At 35.6% G+C, this 20,016-nt stretch overlaps 3 protein-coding genes across 3 annotated transcripts in view; 1 reads left to right on the forward strand and 2 right to left on the reverse strand.

Moving 5' to 3' along the window:
- LOC141335365 (target of rapamycin complex 2 subunit MAPKAP1-like) overlaps nucleotides 1–20,016 on the reverse strand; it is a 575,213-nt gene that overhangs the window by 307,957 nt on the left and 247,240 nt on the right.
- LOC141335362 (ras-specific guanine nucleotide-releasing factor RalGPS1) overlaps nucleotides 1–20,016 on the forward strand; it is a 178,172-nt gene that overhangs the window by 68,913 nt on the left and 89,243 nt on the right. Inside the window, exon 8 of the mRNA XM_073840798.1 lies at nucleotides 10,229–10,355. Coding sequence (XP_073696899.1) covers nucleotides 10,229–10,355 — 127 coding nt within the window. The remainder of the gene's footprint in view (nucleotides 1–10,228; nucleotides 10,356–20,016) is intronic.
- The window catches only part of angptl2a (angiopoietin-like 2a), a 19,852-nt gene continuing 15,686 nt past the window's right edge, over nucleotides 15,851–20,016 (reverse strand). Inside the window, exons 4-5 of the mRNA XM_073839802.1 lie at nucleotides 16,417–16,687; nucleotides 15,851–16,329 (exon numbers count right to left, since the gene is read on the reverse strand). Of these exons, the coding sequence (XP_073695903.1) occupies nucleotides 16,130–16,329; nucleotides 16,417–16,687 (471 nt within the window). The 3' untranslated portion in view covers nucleotides 15,851–16,129. The remainder of the gene's footprint in view (nucleotides 16,330–16,416; nucleotides 16,688–20,016) is intronic.

Raw genomic sequence — 20,016 nt, forward strand, 5'->3', positions numbered from 1 at the left:
AACGATATAGGTCTTCTGGGCAAAAAGAGTAGATTTTATACATAAAATGTCTTTAAAATTGTGTTTTGGGCCATTATGCTTTGGTGCAGCATCTGTCAAATGAAGTGTCTTAATCCCTTCATCCAGACAGTTTTCACTGTGCATTTCAAGGAGAAGCGTGCACTTCGTTCAGGCAAACAGCTAGTGATCCGGCGTTTTCTGTGGCTCAGAACGACTCAGTTCACAGTGAATGCAGGGAACTTGTTTATTGCACATGCTGAAGTTTAGTGCACGTCTGGGAATGCAACGGCCACCGGTTATGCATTATTTTTCTGGCAGATGATTACAGCATTTTACTACATTTCTAGTTTTCATAAGTCTGTTTTTTTGTCAAAATAAAAGCTCTACTGTCATTTCCGTCAATATAAAAGCTTAAAAGTGCATTATGTATTGTTGACAAGACAACTAGCGATTTCTGACTTAAGTTTTCTTAGTTAAGAACATAGGTTGGAACTCTTAATTTTTAACTCTCAAAGTGCATTCGATTAGAACCCCCCCCCCCCCCCCCAAATCTTCATTTTTTTTTTTTTTTTTGTTGTTGTTTTTTTTAAATACCACAATAAATATCGTATCATGGACTATATAACACAATATCCTATTGTGAGATTTTGATATCGTTACATCCCTACAGTCTTTAAAATAAAGGTGCTTCACGATGCCATAGAAGAACCTTTTTTGTTTAAATAGTTCCAATAAGAATCTGAATCTGAAGAACCTTTCTGTTTCACTAAAAAGTTTCTTTGTGGCAAAAGAAGGTTCTTCAGATTATGAAAAGGTAAGAAAGAGAGGGTTCTTTAAAGAGCCTTTAACTGAATGGTTCGTTGTGGAACCAAAAATGGTTCTTCTATGGCATTGCTGTGAAGAACCTTTTAAAGCACCTCTGTTTTTAAGAGTGTAGAACAGACACAGTTCAGTTTACCCAATTGACACTATTCTACTCGCCCTAAAAATTCAGGTGTCAACTGCATGAAATTCTACGCAGTATGTATGGAACTGAATTGAACATCTAGTTGTTAGTGATGTTCCTGAATGCATACCAGAGTTGTGTCTTTTCTGTATGTGCGGTACAAGAAATCAGAATATGCTTTGACTCAACAGTGTTGCCAGATCTTGCTAGAAACAACATATCAAATCAAGCCCATAATAAACTCAAACCCAAATGTGTTAACCTTGGAAATAAGCCACATACCAAAATATCACAACCATCACCAGTCTACTTTATTAACTCCATAAACTAGATTGCTTTGATAGCCATACCCAAACAAAAGGCCCAAAACGCTTATAATATGTGGACATGGCAACCATTCAAGAGCTCGTTCTGCAAAGCAACTTTCAAAACATTGATGGTTGTAAAATTGCTCAATATAATGAATGAGCTGTAATATATTTCATTGGTTAAAAATAGTGTACACTCTAAAAAAAAAAAAATGCTGTGTTGTTTCAATCCAACTTTGGTCAACTTTGGTCAAATAAGGACCAACCCAGTTTTTGGGTTAAAATTTTAATTGGAAAATTTAACCCAACATTTGGGTTAGTGAATATTTGAGCCAAAGTTCTGTTCCATACACACTTAAAATATAATTTAGGGGATTCACTCCTGTATTTAAAAGTGGTTGTCACTCCAGGATCATGGGCTTAGTCTCAACATTATCATCAGATTTAAAAATTCAAATAGTTTAAATTTTACTTTCCAACATTCTAATTCAAATTTCAAATTCCAAACTCCAGTGCTGCAGTGTAACTAGTTAAATTCAAATCCATGCTCTACAGGAATTGTACGGGAACAAATTATTTAGCTGTGAATTTTGCAGAAAACCTGATTTCCAAGCAGAAAGCTAATCTGGTATCTGGTCTTTTAATTGAAGCAATGTTTTTTTGGACTTGAAAGTGCTTTGGCTTTTTGAATGACAGGCGATCAAAGCTCAATTTCAGATGTCAGAAGTCTGGTTTGTTGCATTGAGACGTTACCCTGGCTGTTAATCCATCTGGCAAATGTTTCCATTGATCGCTGGCGTATCCGCTTTCATGTGCGATGGTGGAACAAAGCCTTTTCTGCCAGGATTCCTCATTTCTGTTCTTCCCTGCATTAAACTCTAATGATTATTGTGGGAACAGGCATCTGTTAGGGATGTAATGACATAAACCATTTGTTGTAGTCTGTTAAATAAAAACACACGCAAATTTTTACAAGTCATTCTCAATTGCGTTTAATATTCTGATTTGGACGAGTCAAAGAATGTGGGTAAATCTCACGAAGCCTGTCAAGAAATGTTCCAGTCATATTTCAGCCTGAAAACATGTGAGGATTATGATGCAGAGATTAGATCATATCTGAATGTGTTGTGAGTTTAACGGACATTTGGGAATACATTGTGCGCTTGGTTTACTTTATTTACAGATTCATGTGATTTCCAACATTTTTTTATGCACCCATTCTGGCAAAATAAATTCCTGAATTCTAATAGTTAAAAGCTGGAGAGTTTGAATGTTTGAAGGTGAAGAATTTAGAAAAAAAAAAAGATTTTTTTTTTTTTAATATTCAGTATTTTATCAATTTACTTGCATGTTTTGTGACCTTTAGCCAACAAAAGAGAATTGTGAATTTGCAAATGTGTTGCCTGAACTACAGTAATGAGAAATGTTTGGTATTTTATTTATTTATTTATGTTATTTTTCCAAAAAAAAAAAAAAAAAATGTATACACTTCTTTTGGCAAAAAAAAAAAAAAAAAAAAATATATATATTTTTTTTTTTTTCATTCTTATCAGCCATCTATTTATCTGTCTGTCTGTCTTTATATAAAAACAATTAAAATAAGACACTTAAACATTTAGATTTTTTTTTTTTTTTTTTTTTTTTTTTAATATTCAGTATTTTATCAATTTGCTTATCTTGTGACCATTAAAATAATTTTACATTTGCAGATGTGTTATTAAATATTAAAGTTTTGGGAACTTTTAATTTTTTTCTGGCTAAATAAATTCCTGAATTCTTATCGTTAAAAGCTGCAAGGTTTAAATGTTGATTTTTTTTTAAAATAATTAGTATTTTATCAGTTTACTTGCATGTCTTGTGACCATTAACCAACATCAGAGAATTGTGAATTGGTAAATGTGTTGTTAAATATTGAAATATTAACATAAAATTTTCCTGAACTATATAAATGAGAATTAATTTTTTCCCACATTTATTTTTTTTCCCCAAATTTTATTTTATTTTATTTAGTTTTATTTTATTTTTTTACAGCAATTTTTATGCACCTATTCTGGCTAAATAAATTCCTGAATTCTAATTGTTTTTATTTTATTTTGTTTTATTTTAAACCCATTTCCTGAGATTAAATCATATTGAAACAATGAGTTTTATTAGTCACATTGTTTTTTGTTATTGCATTGTCTTCACAACAGAGCTGCTGTAACTGCAGCTCTCATAGCAAATCACGCTGTTTCGGAAATGAAATAATTTGTCATTGTTTCTGTTCTTTTCGTTTGTGGTTACATATGTTGAAATCATTTGTGTGTGTTTTTTTTTTTTTGTCTCCAGTATGTTCCCCAGTTCATGTAAGCATATCTGACGACTCGCAGCAGTGAGGCCTAGTTTGTGTGTGTGTGTACACACCAGTGTTTCCTATAGGTCTCAACCGCTTCCTCTTCCACTGCAATCCATCCATATTCACAGAGGAAATCATACGCCATCCCTTCCCCACCTCACGCAGATTCATCCATCACATTTTCCATCTCAATCAAATCCGCTCACCACAAACGTGAAACATGACACAGTGTCTTCCTAAACGTCTTCTCCCAATGCCAACTATAACACCAAGTTGCTGACTGTCCCAATTCCATATCCCATTCCATATTCCACACTAGCGGGTCACTTTAAGTTTCCATACTGTGCGAGTTGAGTTACTTTGTGTCTTTATAGCTTCGGTCTTCAGCTTGCTTTAGCTTAGGTATCTGACGTCCATCTAGCTTAGTCTGAAATCCCACTATAAAAACGTTCCTATGCAGCCACTAAAAAGAATATTTGTCGGCTTGCATGTTGGGAAAGGGTTGTGTCAGTGTGGAGTGATATATTAGCAGGCTGTCTGCACTGTCTGAACAAGTGAAGGAAATTTCCTCCTGTGCAATAGTTTTTTCCACCAATCCCTCTGTGCGCCTTTTACAGTATATCCATGTAATTGACAGCTTCAGCTACCAAGTCAAGACTTTATTACAGTACTTATACTTGTTGCATTTGCAAACATACTTTGTAAACACTGGGTCAGTACTTTTGCAGCGATGTAGGATGATTTTGAAGTTGGAGGAGAAAACGAGATGTTTTTTTTTTTCGTAACTGTCTATCAAACATTATCAGTAAAATTAAATGAAAATAAAATTCAGTCACTTAAATTTATTCTTTTAGAAGACAATTTGTACACTTTCTTCAATTATGTACCGTAATAAATGTAAATTAATTAATTAATTAATTAATGACTTAAATTAATCTTACTGACCCTACATTTTTTTAATTGGTTGGTAAGTTTTATTTATTTATTTATTTTTTTAATAAGCAAGAATGCATTAAATTGACAGTAAAGACATGTACAGGTGCATCTCAATAAATTAGAATGTCATGGAAAACTTCATTTATTTTAGTAATCCAACTTAAATTGTGAAACTCGTGTATTAATTAAATTCAATGCACACAGACTTAAGTAGTTTAAGTCTTTGGTTCTTTTAAGGGAGACACTCTAGGCAAAAACACTTTTTTTTTCATGCACCTGTCAAGTTTGAAATTTTGGACTTTTTGGTTATTCATAAAGTGTTTTTTCATAGTGGAAAGAAAACATCCGAAAGACACTGTTAAGTGTTTCTTTTATAGCACCTCATCTATGTGTGTCAATAGATTTCAATTACAATGCATATTTTAAAGGCTGTTTACTCAAAATGAGTTTTTTCTCCTAGACTGAGCCATAAATCTCCACTTTAGTACACAGTAAAAAGTTTTCACCAGATTCAACTTAAAAACATAAGTTCAGCAGCTGCCTTAAAATTTTAAGTTAAATCAGCTTAAAACTACAAGTCATTTTAACTTATTACAATAAAAATTTGTTGATTTGACTTGTGAGTTGAAATGACTTAAGTTGATTTAACTTAACATTTTAAGGCAGCTGCTAAACTTAAGTTTTTAAGTTGAAACTGGTGAAAACTTTTTACAGTGTAGCACTTACGCACACCAAACTTTACATTTTTATTCCTGTCTATATCCTGAAGGTATTTACAGAGGGATTTGTTCATGTATAATTTTTGAAAATGATTTTATACAACATTTTACCCCCCCCCCCCAAAATAGTAAAAAATATAGTGTTTCCTGTCTGTTTTAAGTATTTTCTGAATTATGTTGTGACAAAATGAGATACCCAAAATTCCCTCTGTAAAAACATTTGACTCTAATATGTCAAAAAAAAAAAAAATTCTAAACTGACTTCATCCAGTGTTTAGTTTTTTGTATTAGAAATGTATGCAAGTTAGCACATATTTCATTAAATAATGCCTCATTTGCATATTTAAACCTAACATTTGAGAAAACTTGTAATAAAAAAATGTTTGCAATTATCAAAGTAATTGCAAAGTAAGGTAATAACTATTAGTACATGTTTTAACCCTATTCACCTGCAGTGTCTCGCCTTAATTGTGATGATTTGGCTCACATTTAACAAAAACCCACCAATTCACTATCTCAACAAATTAGAATATGGTGACATGTCAATCAGCCAATCAACTCTAAACACCTGCAAAGGTTTCCTGAGCCTTCAAAATGGTGTCTCAGTTTGGTTCACTAGGCTACACAATCATGGGGAAGACTGCTGATCTGACAGTTGTCCAGAAGACAATCATTGACACCCTTCACAAGGAGGGTAAGCCACAAACATTCATTGCCAAAGAAGATGGCTGTTCACAGAGTGCTGTATCCAAGCATGTTAACAGAAAGTTGAGTGGAAGGATAAAGTGTGGAAGAAAAAGATGCCAACCAAGTGGGAGAATCGCAGCCTTGAGAGGCTTGTCAAGCAAAATCGATTTAAGAATTTGGGTGAACTTCACAAGCAATGGACTGAGGCTGGGATCAAGGCATCAAGAGCCACCACACACAGACGGGTCAAGGAATTTATCTACAGTTGTCGTATTCCTCTTGTTAAGCCACTCCTGAACCACAGACAACGTCAGAGGTGTCTTACCTGGGCTAACGAGAAATGGACTGTTGCCCAGTGGTCCAAAGTCCTCTTTTCAGATGAGAGCAAGTTGTGTATTTCATTTGGAATCCAAGGTCCTAGAGTCTGAAGGAAGGGTGGAGAAGCTCATAGCCCAAGTTGCTTGAAGTCCAGTGTTAAGTTTCCACAGTGTGTGATGATTTGGGGTGCAATGTGATCTGCTGGTGTTGGTCCACTGTGTTTTTTGAAACCAAAGTCACTGCACCCGTTTACCAAGAAATTTTAGAGCACTTCATGCTTCCTTCTGCCGACCAGCATTTTAAAGATGCTGATTTCATTTTCTAAAAAGTTGGTTAAATGACAATGGTGTTGGTGTGCTTGACTGTCCAGCAAACTCGCCAGACCTGAACCCCATAGAGAATCTATGGGGTATTGTCAAGAGGAAAATGAGAAACAAGAGACCAAAAATGCAGATGAGCTGCAGGCCACTGTCAAAGAAACCTGGGCTTCCATACCACCTCAGCAGTGCCACAGGCTAATTACCTCCATGCCACGCAGAATTGAGGCAGTAATTAAAGCAAAAGAAGCCCTTACCAAGTATTGAGTACATATACAGTAAAGGAACATACTTTTCAGAAGGCCAACAATTCACTAAAAATGTTTTTTTATTAGTCTTATGAAGTATTCTAATTGGTTAAGATAGTGAATTTGTGGGTTTTTGTTAAATGTGAGCCAAATCAACACAATTAAAAGAACCAAAGACTTAAACTACTTCAGTGTGCATTGAATTTATTTAATACACAAGTTTCACAATTTGAATTGAATTACTGAAATACATGAACTTTTCCACAGCATTCTAATTTACTGAGATGCACCTGTATAATGTTACAAAAGATTTCCATTTCAAATAAATGATGTTCTTTTCAACTTAAATTAATCAAATAATCCTGAAATCCTGATGGTTTCCACAAAAACATGAAGCAGCACAACTGTTTTCAGCATTGAAAATAATCATGTGTCTTCAGCAGCAAATCAGGATATTATAATGATTTCTGAAGGATCATGTGACACTGTAGACTGGACTAATGATGCTAAAAATTCAGCGTTTCACCACATTACAAGAAATTGCATTTTTAAACATTTTCCCACAGAAAACCAATTAGAATAATATTTTAAAATGTTTAGTATATTTTTGACCGAATAAATGCAGCCTTGTAGACATATGTGCTAGTATTTTTTTCAGTATATGTGTTTGTACAGCTGTTGTTTGATTGAGTACCTCATCCAGCGCCTTGATGTTTCCTTGTCAAAGTCTTGAGCCCAAGTGCTCCACAGATCTGTGTTTTTCCCGCAGTTTTCTGCAGTAGTCAGTGGAATTTCAAATGTGTCTATTTCTTCCCATCATGAGGTATTTACCACTGCAAATGTACAAGCCTTTAGCATTGTCCCCCAGAGCCTCGTAAACCAATGAGATCGCGGCTTCCATGAGCTCATGGCGTGACCGACCGTACTCATTATTAATGAGGCACATGCATGGACACGCGAGTGTCTCTTGAGTTTTGCACCATATGCCGCTTTGTCTTTGGAGTTGTTGGTTGTATTTTGAAACAAGCTGGGTGGGCAGAGGTACAGTATAAACTATTAAACCAATTGGGAAAAGCAAGCCAGAATGTTTAGATGTTTTGCAATGTTTTGGTTTTCATTTTCTTCTCTGAACCTTTGCACATTGTAGCACGTGCAGAGTGGAGAAATTACATGTTTTTCGCTGTCATTTAATCTCCAAAAGAGACATGTTTGTGTTCACATACTTGTGTAGAGTTTAACTTTGAACCAAGATGGTTACCAAATAGCATCTTCCTCACGAGAGTTTCACCCTTTACTCAGATCTTAAAGGCTTCAACCTCCATAAACGATATGCATGTGTGTTTTCAGATTGTGTAGCGCAGGTCAAACCCCGGGCATGACCGCTAACAGCTGCGAAGCCTAAAAGAGGCGTCAGAAAACAGTTGGTCCGATGGTTTCTCTCCACAGGTTGTTCATTCGCTCAGGCCGGGCTGCTAAAAGCCGTTTGTTTGCATTTGCTCGGCATGTTGAGAAGGTCCCTCTTTATGATCAACCAGCTGTGCTTATTCACTAGAAATGGGTGTTAGGGTCCAATCAACCTGCATTTGATTTTTCAACCACTTGAAACGCTGGTTGAACTCTTTGTTTCTTCTTGAATTTTGTGAGTTTGTCATTTAGGCTCATGAAGGTGCATGCAAAGTTTCAATGCAAATTGGTTTTTGGAAAGACTATAAATTTGGCTTCCTTCGATTATGTTAGAGGTTCATTGATTTCCAAGCAGTTTGCCAAAAATCAACGCTTTGAAAAACAACAGAGTCTGGTAAAAAAAAAAAAAAAAAACTTTTTGTTGTAGCCTGCCAAGCATAAAATATGAATTGCATGTGAGCTTATGAAACTTAAAACTCAAAGAACTTGTCTTCTGAATCATCACAGAATTCACTGTTTATTCATGTAAGTTTCAATGTCAGAAATAATTCTGTGAGAGGATTTCTTTTGGTTGATGGTTTGTTGGATCTCAGTTCCTTGTTTGTTTGTAGCACTGAAAAGTGTGAGAAACCCATTTTACCCTCACAAGAGTTTGAGAACTAGACATAAAAAGGCAAATACAAAAAGCAATAAATATACAAATCTGTGGCCTGTTGCATGAAGCTAGCTGAACAAACTCAGAGTAGGTTTATAATTGACAAAAAACAAACAAATCCAGCCTGGTTTAGATCAGGTTCAGCAGGCTTACAAAGCTTGATATGAACTTTCTCTGTCAACTCAGAGTTTGTGCCAGAGTTTGAGCCTGTTGCATGAAGCTAGCTGAACAAACTCAAGAGTTTCAGTGTAGGTTTAGAGTAGACAAAACCATACAAATCCAAACTGGGGGGTGTTCCATAAAACAAGTTTACAAAATAAGTCAGGCTTATTTCAGTTAGTGACTTATTTTAAGCTAAATCAAGTGACAATGAGTCAGGCTAACTGAAATAAGCCTGGCTTTTTTGGTAAACTTAATTTATGGAACACCCACCTGGTTTAGATCAGGTTCAGCAGGCTTGCAAAGCTGCAAAGCAGAGTTTGAGCCAGAGTTTGAGAACTCTGGAGCATATGCACCTGAACGTGTGACACGTGCATCAAACAGCCAATCACATCAATTTCCAGCGGGAGATGTGAGGGAGTGGCATCATCACATCAGGTATATGTCACTTTGCTCATAGCTGATTGGTCAGGTTTGGGTTTGCGATCTCTAAACCGGAATAAAACTTGCTTCAGGACAGGGTAGCCATCTAGTGTAAGTTACGAGGGTGACAAAACCCGCTCAAAACCACCCCACCTTCCTGAGCCCGAAAACACAGGGTATGCTGAAACTAAATGCAAACTTGCCTGGGTAAAAACCGACTTTGTGCAATAGGCCTCATGTTAGATATTAATTATACTTGTGGTTATTTTCACCTCAGTCTGCAAATAGTCACTACAAGTACTTATGACCAAAAGAAAACTTTTTAAAATGTATTTTGTCTGAACATTTGCCACTTACACAAAAGAAATAACAGTAGAAATTTTTCAGTGTTGATTTTTGGTGCATTTCATGGAAAGCAATGGTGGATCAATCTGACCCACAATACACACGGAGTACACAGATTTTTATCAGGTTAAATATTTGGTAACCTGCAGTCTTCAGCCACTCATTTTCATTTATTGAATGCAAATGGGTGTTAAACTCCAAAATAGACCCTAAAAGAGGTCCATATGACACCTGTGCTTCAGTGGAGTCTCCTAAGTATTACAATACAGAAAGACTGTTCTGTGCTGAAAAAAATGGTGTTGGATTTACTTTGAAACTATTTTCATTCAGAAAATGGTATTAAATTTCACAGATAATTAAAAAGAAATGGCAAGTAACATTGAATCAAATTGATTGGTGTTAACCTTAACATTTCTGTTTTTCTTCAGCTGATCAGTCGGAAAGACAAGGCCACGCTTGAGAAGCTGGACTACCTGACCTCCAAAGAGGAGAACTACGCCAGGATGAGAGAGTACATCCGCTCCCTCAAGATGGTGTCCTGCATCCCCTACCTGGGTGAGTCCTCATCTGTTTGCTCTCATTCAGTCTCTCTCTCCACACCTGGTTTACTTTACCTTTCATGAATGAATGGGAAAAATGATCTTTATCATCTCTAAACATATCAAAGGATCAAAGGATTTGCCCCTGCTGGTAGATTCTGTAAATAGATTATATGGTTCTACAAATCTTTCTTCAATGTTGGCCATTCATTTTTTTTGCTTTTTGCCTGATTCCTTTTTTAAAGATTCAAAAAAGCATGAAATTAGTTTTTTATGGAAGCCCGTTTCTGCCAATTCTATAAACTTGCAATTCAGACTTTTTTTCTCGCAATTGCGACTTTGTATCTCACAATTCTGACTTTTTTTATTGAAAAAGCAAGTTTGTATCTCGCAATTCAGACTTTTTTTTTCAAAGAACTGAGATATAAACTCGCAAATGCGAGTTATAAAGTCCATGTTCACAGAATTGCGAGTTTATATCACAATTCTGACTTGCAATTCTGAGAAATAAAGTTGCAATTGCATGATATAAACTCGCAATTCAGACTTTTTCTTCTGAATTGCAAGCTTATATCACGCAATTGCAACTTTATTTCTCAGAATTGCGAGTTTATATCTCACAATTGTGAGAAAAAAAGTCAGAATTGCGAGTTTATATCACGCAATTCTAACTTTATAACTCAAAACTGTGAGTTTAAATCTCACAATTCTGAGAAAAAAGTCAGAATAGTGAGCTTATATCACGCTGTTGCAACTTTGTTTCTCAGAACTGCGAGTTTATATCACTCAATTCTGACTTTATTTCTTAGAATTGTAAGTTCATGTCTCGCAATTCTGACTTTATAACTCACAATTGTGAGTTTATATCTCACAATTCTGAGAAAAAAATGAGATTGCAAGTTTATATCATGCAGTTCCAACTTTATTTCTCAGAATTGCGAGTTTGTATCACGCAATTCTGAGAAAAAAAAATCTGAATTGTGAGATAAGTCACAATAACCTTCTTGTATATTTTATTTAGTGGTGGAAACGTGCTTCCATAGGTTTTTATGTCTGTATATGTATATATTTATACATATAATGTATCTCATCTGGACATTTGAACATACTGAGCTATCAAGTCATCGTTTTATAAACACATTGAAATTCATTCATGAAATACACGCTGAATAGATTTGTTTTGCTAAAGCACATGTGAAAACATTCCGATGTAAAATGTCGCATTCAATTCAGCACAACAGTTTACGTAAGAATCAAGAGTGTTCTGTTCATGTTTCGTGGGGAAAGGGGTTTGTAGTTAATTATATCTTTTTATGAAATATGTGGAAATCTGCAAGCATTGTTTTCTCAGTCTTTAGGTTTTTCATATTGACCATAAGCTCAACATCACAGTATTTTTGGTCACCTTAACAGAGTTTCTAAAACAAAATGATAGCATGCGTAATGCATGTGTTTTCAATATGATATCTTCCTTGGAACTACTCTCAGCAGTTAAATATGAAACATGCAATTCAGATTTGTTCTTTTATTATATTAGGCATTTCTCAGTGTTTTCCCGTGTTCTCTTACTCTAATGCGTGTTAGACGTCATTGTTGTTTCGTCATTGTCATTGTTTGTGCTCTGAACTCTATGAGAGAGATTACAGACGTACGGATCTCATTATCTCACAGATTCGCAGTAAGTCTGGAGACTCAACAAGCCCTTTGTGCTGTTACAACAGTATCAATGATTCGTTGAGATTGTTGGAAACTATGTCTCATATTCCTCAGCACTTAGTCATTTACAGCTGCTGTTCTGATTTAACTCAAATTGGCTGAAGATGGAGGGATGCACATATTAAATGCTCATATCAGGTAGTCTGGGTTTGATTTATAGATGATACAGGTGCTGTTTCTTTGGGATTGTGTAAGAATTACTTGGACAGACTGTTCTCACTTTCTTGCAGTTTTGTTGTTGGGATCAAATGTTGCCTGGACACAATCTGTAGCTTTGTTTAGCCAAAACATTAACTAAACAAATTGGTATCCTTCTTGTAGTTTATTCTGGCCAATAACTGCTCACTTAGACAGTAAGAGATTGCTTGTCTGACATGCTAAGGCAACCAATTACAGCAATAATTGGCCGGCATGTAAAAACGTTGGAAAACAACATCGTTTTGTGTGCGATACAGTATGTCTGTTGTTATTTTGGACTAAAAGTGGTGCTTTCATTTAATTTGTACATTTAGTGAGGATGGAAGATGGCAAGAACACGTTAACGGTTCCTATATCTTGGACAGATTTGATTGTAAAATAGATAAATGTGGGCCGTAGATCAGATTGGCGTTCAATAATACAGAACAAAACAAACTATATATTGGCTTTCTTGCCACTTTTTGTCCATTTTAAAGGTATAGTTCAATCAAAAATGTGAGCCTGGACCACAAAACCAGTCGTAAGTAGTACAAGTATATTTGTAGCAATAGCCAACAATACAATGTATGGGTCAAAATTATCCATTTTTCTTTTATGTAAAAAATGATTAGGACATTAAGATCATGTTCCATGAAGATATTTTGTAAATTTCCTACCATAAATACATCAAAACTTAATTTTTTATTAGTTATATGCATTGCTAAGAACTTCATTTGGACAACTTTAAAGGCGATTTTTTCAATATTTAGATTTTTATTCACCTTCAGAATCCAGATTTTCACCATACATCAATGGAAAGTTTATTACTGAGCTTTCAGATGATGCATAAAACCCTTATGACTGGTTTTGTGGTTCAGGGTCAGAAATGGCAAAGATGTAGATGAGTTTTTTTCTTCATGGGAACAGATTTGGGTCAGTTGCTCACCAGTAGATCCTCTGCAGTGAATGGGTGCCGTCAGAATGAGAGCAAACCATCACAGTAAACCAAAAGTAATCCACACAACTGCAAAACGGTTTAACTTTAAACCTTCACCTCTGGACAAAATACAAGTCCATAATCTGTATTTACGGTTCCTCCAGTAAAAAATTCCACAAACAGATTTGTTTGGAACTTTTTTGGACTGTTTTAGCTTGTAAACGGTGATCTCCTGATTCAGACCAGACAACTTTTTCCTGTTGAAAACAATATTGGAGGACTCATATCTTGGCCAGAAGCAACAGGTAAAAGTTAAAACATCTTGATGGATTTGTTGGATTTGATTTACTCATCTGACACAATTCAATGTAATCATCTTATTTTGGTGGCTTTTTTCTAATTGTGATCCATTTGAGTAAATAATTGAAGTGCATTTACCCAAAGCAGCTTACAAAATGTGAGACTGTCAAAAAGGTAATGACATTTGTAATATACAGTGCCAGATTTATTAGACAACTAGATTTGGAAACAACCTACTGTAGATAATAATGCTTATTAAAAAGCCTAAAAGAATGCACCAGAATGTGCAAAGATGTTTAATATGAGAACTGACTGACCCAGCGCAGTGTTATGCTTTGTACATGAACTTACTAATACCTTCATGTTTTGATGTGACCCAGCACATGGTATTCAGACTATGTATGTACTTGTCCAAGTGCCTTTAAAATGCCCTGTCGTGCCGAACAGTCAGCTTGTTGTTCTCTCAGTTTCTTCTGCTCTTTATTTTCAGTACTTCTGGGTGGGCATCTGCTTACAGTAAACATAGATGAAATGCCACAGAAGCTCTCCTAGTCTGTTGCACACTTCAATGCAATCTCCAAAACTCTTTACTAAGTCCTAGTTCACCCCCAAAATGAAATTGTGCTAAAATGTGTAGAAGCGGATGAGTTTGTTTTTTTCATTGGAACAAATTTGGAGAAATATAGCATCATTTGCTCACCAGTGGATCCTCTGCGGTGAATGAGTGCCGTCATAATGAGTCCAATTTTTTAGTTTTGTGCTGTTTTCATATCTAAATGGTGCTTGGTCTGTGCATATTTCTCTCCGGATTCAGATGAGATGACGTTTTCACTGGAGAAAGCAATGTTATGGATAGAGGACTCATATTTTAGATGGAAGCGGTTTAAAGTTAAAACATCTTAATGATGAATTTGTTTCTTGCAAACATGCAGCTTTTGGCCTCACAACATCCTGGAAAGTTTCCAAAATTTCTAGAATGTGTCTGTAATTTACTGGAAATTTTTTGCACCTTTTTGCAACCCAAGATGTAATGCTAAATTTCTAAAAATTTGTTCAGATGAGGAAACAAATTCCTGAAGGTGAGTACATTTTCAGCATATTTAAATTTTTAAGTGAACTTTTCCTTTGAAACATGCTACTTTTTACAGTTTAGTTCGTTACTGAATTACAAAATAAATTCCACCATTCTCCTTTTCCTCCACAATATCCTGTTTCAATTGGAAATGCTTAACATTACAGAAGTAAAATGGCTCGCAAATGGCAATTTCATACTCTACTTTAATGTATTTTCCAGCGGTTTACCGGGTTTTCCTCATTTGGAAACTAATGGTAATGACACAATGTTTCTTTCATAATGACAAAGATGTTAGAGCAGCAAAGGCTTGGGTCTGTTCTGTTGCACTCCCGAGTCTCCCATAGGGCCCTTTAGAGCCTTTAGTTGCTTGTACAAGTAAAAACATAGAGTCTTTTGTGTTTATAATGTTCTGTAGTCTACAGGCCAAGACTTGTGTATGTTGTGTATCACATAAAAGCTTGTCTCTACACCGTAGTAGCTGTACATAATTTATTTGAAAATTCTGTAAGTACACAACACAACCATACTTTGCGTTACAAAAACACTCACTCACAGTTTCTATATACAAAAGGTTTCAAAACAGCACTCAGTCTAAAGGACCAGAGTGAAATCATTCACGGACATATGAACGCAATGTTACACTAAAACAGTCAAGTAGACAATAATATAAAAGACAGACATGGCATTGCATTTTGAACCAGTTCATGTCTTTTAAATTACAAATGAGTGAGAACATAGATGCACACACAATGCCTAGACTAGATTTACCTCTAAATGGTGATAAATCCTATGTAGTACACTTGAATGCAATCGCAGTGTCCTCTTTATTAGAGATCAATGCTAAAACAAATTACTGTCAATGAAAAGGAGGGTTTGCATTTATGTTACTAAATGTAGCCTAGTCATTTATGTTTTCAGAGACCTTACCTTTGTGATTTAAATGTTAATTTTACCATTTTTTGTCTCTTATGCAACTACAGCATAGACAATGGCTATGCTAGATTTACTTCCAAAATGATGACAGAATTTTAATTTTGCATCAAATATATGTTTTGTGTTTAAGGCACAATTGCAGCGAACCCTGTATTGGAAGTCAATGCTATAAGACATATCATATGAGAATCATAACATGAGTACATAACAGGTGCTGTTTTATAGCACTAATGTAAACTCAAAAGAACAGTTCTTCAAGGTTAGACTTCTTACAGTGAGAATGAGTTGATGCCTGTTAAGATCAGGTCGCATAAACACACAGACTTTATCCCCACTTGTTAGGACGCACACAATGCTGTTCGGCTTCGAGTTGCCAGGTTTGTCAGTTTTTCTAGTTTTTCACTTGGTCTTCGGTGTCCACAACACCTGGACACTTTTAGGAAGAATCCCATGAAGATGTGAGTCATGTCTCCTTCATGAAGTCATTGCACTTTGGTATTTTTGGTTTTGGATATGAATGACTGCATATTATGAATTCGTAACAAAGTAAACAATCAATAATTAACAAAAAAAACGAACATTAACATTGCACTTTTTACAACGTTTTTTGAGTTATGCTGCATTAGGCTTGTGTTTTCCTTCACGTGATGTTCTAGTGGAAAGTGTTGGGATTCGGTCGGATCATCATAGTGACCTTCTTCAAGGAATAAGATCCTCCACGGAACTCGGCCCAGTAAACGCCATCCTGGTAGCGGCTGCGGTAATGGCCCCCGCGGTACCACACGCCGTTTAGGTTGGAGTGGGCGCAGGCGTTGTACCACCATCCACCCTTCTGATAGTGGGCACAGTTTCCTGTATGAGAGAAAATAAGGGTTTTAAGTGGGTGAACTCTAGTTGAGTAAGTGAACTCTTGATGCTCAGTCAGTACAGGTGTTATACCTGTGTAAGCGTCGTGATCTCTGTCCAGGGTGGTGAACTGTTTCCCGTTGTGCCAGGTGAGTGAATCCCCAGCATTGCCATGATAACGGCCCACTCGTAGCCTGTAGAAATCCGCCTCCGTCTCCAAACGGAAGCTGGCGTATTCTGCGAATGTCTTCCTGCCTGACCAGTCCTCCATCGTCACCAGCAGCTTATAGTTGCCTTGGTTGGTCAACGAGTAGATGTTTTCCAAACCAAGCCAGTATTCTCCATCGATGTTCCCAAATCCTTGCTATAATAGAAAAGACAAAGAAAGAGATTGTTGAACAAACAATTCCAGTTTGAAATAATATGAATCCCTTGTTTCTGGTGAACAGTTAAACTGCCTGCTGTTCTTCAGAAAAATTCTTCAGGTGCCACAAATTCTTTGGTTTTCCAGCATTTTTGTGTATTTGAGCCCTTTCCAAAAATGACTGTATGCTTTTGAGATCCATCTTTTCACACTGAGGACAACTGAGGGACTTATATGCAACTATTACAGAAGGTTCAAATGCTCACCATTCCTTAGAAGGAAAAATCAAGCATTAAGAGCTGGGGGGGGGGGACTTTTTGAATTTGAAGATTAGGGTAAATTGAACTTATTTTGTCTTCTGGGAAACATGCAAGTATCTTCTGTAGCTTCTGAAAGGCAATGCTAAATGAAAAAAATATATTTAGGCAAAATAAGAAAAATGGACACATCTTCATTCTGTTCAAAAGTTTTCAACCCCCACTTTTAATGCATGGTTTTTCCTTTTGGAGCATCAGTGAGCATTTGAACCTTCTGTAATAGTTGCATATGGATCCATCAGTCATCTTCAGGGTGAAAAGATGGATCTCAAAATCATACAGTCATTGTTGGAAAGGGTTCAAATACACAAAAATGCTGGAAAACCTAAGAATTTGTGGGACCTGAAGGATTTTTCTGAAGAACAGCGGACAAACAAGGGACTTATGAACAGCTATCACTAAAAAAAAACAAAAAAAAAAAAAAACAGCTGTGGATCATTTAGGTAACAACACGGTATTAAAAATAAAGAGTGTGTAAACTTTTGAACAGGGTGATTTTATACATTCAACTATAATTTTCTCTTGTGGACTATATGTAAACATGTTTTATGTAAAATATCTGATTTAGGTCAGTACTAAATAAACTAAACAATAACATGCATTTTGCATAATCGCTCTTATTTTGGTAGAGTAATTAACATTTTGCAGATTCTGAAAGGGGGGTGTAATCTTTTGACCTCATCTGCAGTTTTTATATTTAAAATATTTTAAATATATAAATACTTTTTATATATATACTGTATATAAATATTGAAGCTTAACTTTAATCAAATCTGTGAAATGCTCATTACAGTTTTATTCATAACTGATCGTGCTCATTCTTGTTTTATACACTCTTTGTCAGATCTTGAATCCTGCCAGATGATGAAATTTAAAAGAACCCCAGCGATTATCGTACATGTGTTTGTATTTAGCTGTCTCAGCATTTGGAGTCATTATTCATTCAGAGGAAGCAGGTCTGACCACACTATCTAAAACACCTGAGAACATACTGCATGTAACTAGCTGATGGCAGACAGAAATTACACATTATGTCATAGACAAGCCAGTTCAACACCTGGTATAGCGTGAGGAAACAGGAACAGAACTTACTAATGCAAGTGATAAATCACCAGCGAAGACTTTCACTCCAGATTGATGTTCTGTTACTCATTGTTTAAAGAAATAGCTCAACCAGAAATACAATTCTGCCATTATTTTCTCACGCCCACAAGTCGTTCCAAACGCTGTTTTTCCATGCAACACAATGGAGAATCTTTATGTAACATTCATATCTGCATGCAAATTTAAAAGGTTTGAGATCATTAATGGCAAAGCAATTTTATTCTTCTCATAGCTTGATGTGTTCGTTATTACCTGCATAGAAATTCTTCCTGAAAATGTATCCTTTAATGGTAATGCAAGAAAAAAAAAGTTGCATGAATGCATCTTTAGTTAGTAGTAGGTTTAGAAATGTTTTGGTCAACAGTATTGGTAACACTTGAAGACTTTGTGTAATGCATTCATAAAAAATGTATGTTGCATACTTCATATATACATATAACATTTATTTTGTTTTCATGATGCATTTTAACTTTGGGTGCATTTATTTATTTAAAAAAATGTATTGGCAGTATTTTTATTCACCATTTATGGCCTACTACCCATAATCTTGTTGGGTACAAATGGTTTGCATATAAAGAACACTCATTATATAGTGAATTATGTCATTCAGAGTCATTTTAGTGCTTTTCAAAATGTTTATAGAGCAGTTGAGTGGATATTCATTAAGACGTTTCCCTTCACGTTGGCACTTCTGGTCCTGATTTTAGTTCTGGACTCTGATGAGATTGACAGAGTGTTTCCGTCAGACAGTGTTTTTGTGGAAAAGCCCTGGCCCTTGTTTGAAAACCTTGCCCATCTTGCATAACCAAATTCTTTTGACGTTTGAAAGCAATGTTCTGGGTGATTTCATAAATCACAAAAAGCCGCAGTTTGCATTGAGACTGACCGGTTAAGACATGTTGTCATGAAAGTCTCTCCATGCACGAATGGCACTGTTTCAGAACAATGTGGGTCTCATTACTTTAACTAACTGTGACTAAGGGGGAGTTCCTGCTCTTATCCAATGATGGAGATCTGAAGCATTGCATTCAGTGTTATCAGTGCTGAGCGACGAAGTATGCATGCATGACCTCAGTATGATCACATCATCTTCATTTGCATGGTATTTTCCCCCATAGACTTATTACTAGGGGTGCGATGATACACTTAGCTCACGAGACAATACACGGTATTGAGTTCATGAGAACAAGACAGCGATATTTTGCAATTTTTAAAGGAGTCATCAGATGCAAAATTCACTTTTACATGTTGTTTGAACATAAATGTGTGTTAGCAGTGTGTACACAACCACCTTATAATGATAAAAATCCACCCAGTGTTATTTTTTTTTAATTCCTATAAATCATAACCCCTTTGGAAGATGAATAGTAGAGCGCTCCCTGCATGACAGATGGAGGCACCGGTGCAGTCACTTAAAATACTTTTTATTTGTTTTATTTGTTTATTTGTGTGCACTCAGAATAACAACGAAATGTTGAGCTTTTGTAAAATGATGAAAGCAAATGGGATGCACTTTCTGCTGTTTTGGTCTCCATGAACTTCGAAAAACTTCGAAACTCTGTGTATACTTGCCTTACAGGCATGAAAAATATATCTATAGAGAGTGAAATGTCAACTTTTTAATTGAACCAATTCAAGCTGAAACCAAAGAAAGTGCTAGTTTAATGCAGTCTCACTGTTTTTCCCTGACACCTTCATAATTATTATTTCTGCCGGTGTTAAGCTTTTTTCGCATTAATAAATATTAATAAATGTTCGACTAATAGTCGACTAATGCTTAAAATGAACTACTAGTCGACCAGAAAAATCTTTAAGTCAAGGGTAGCCCTACTATTTTGTTTCAAAATTATCATTGATCATTTTCAGTCTGAAAATTTAACAAAATATTAACTTCTTGTTTATTAAACT

The sequence above is a fragment of the Garra rufa genome, chromosome 5 (assembly GCF_049309525.1).
Source record: "Garra rufa chromosome 5, GarRuf1.0, whole genome shotgun sequence".
NCBI lineage: Eukaryota > Metazoa > Chordata > Actinopteri > Cypriniformes > Cyprinidae > Garra > Garra rufa.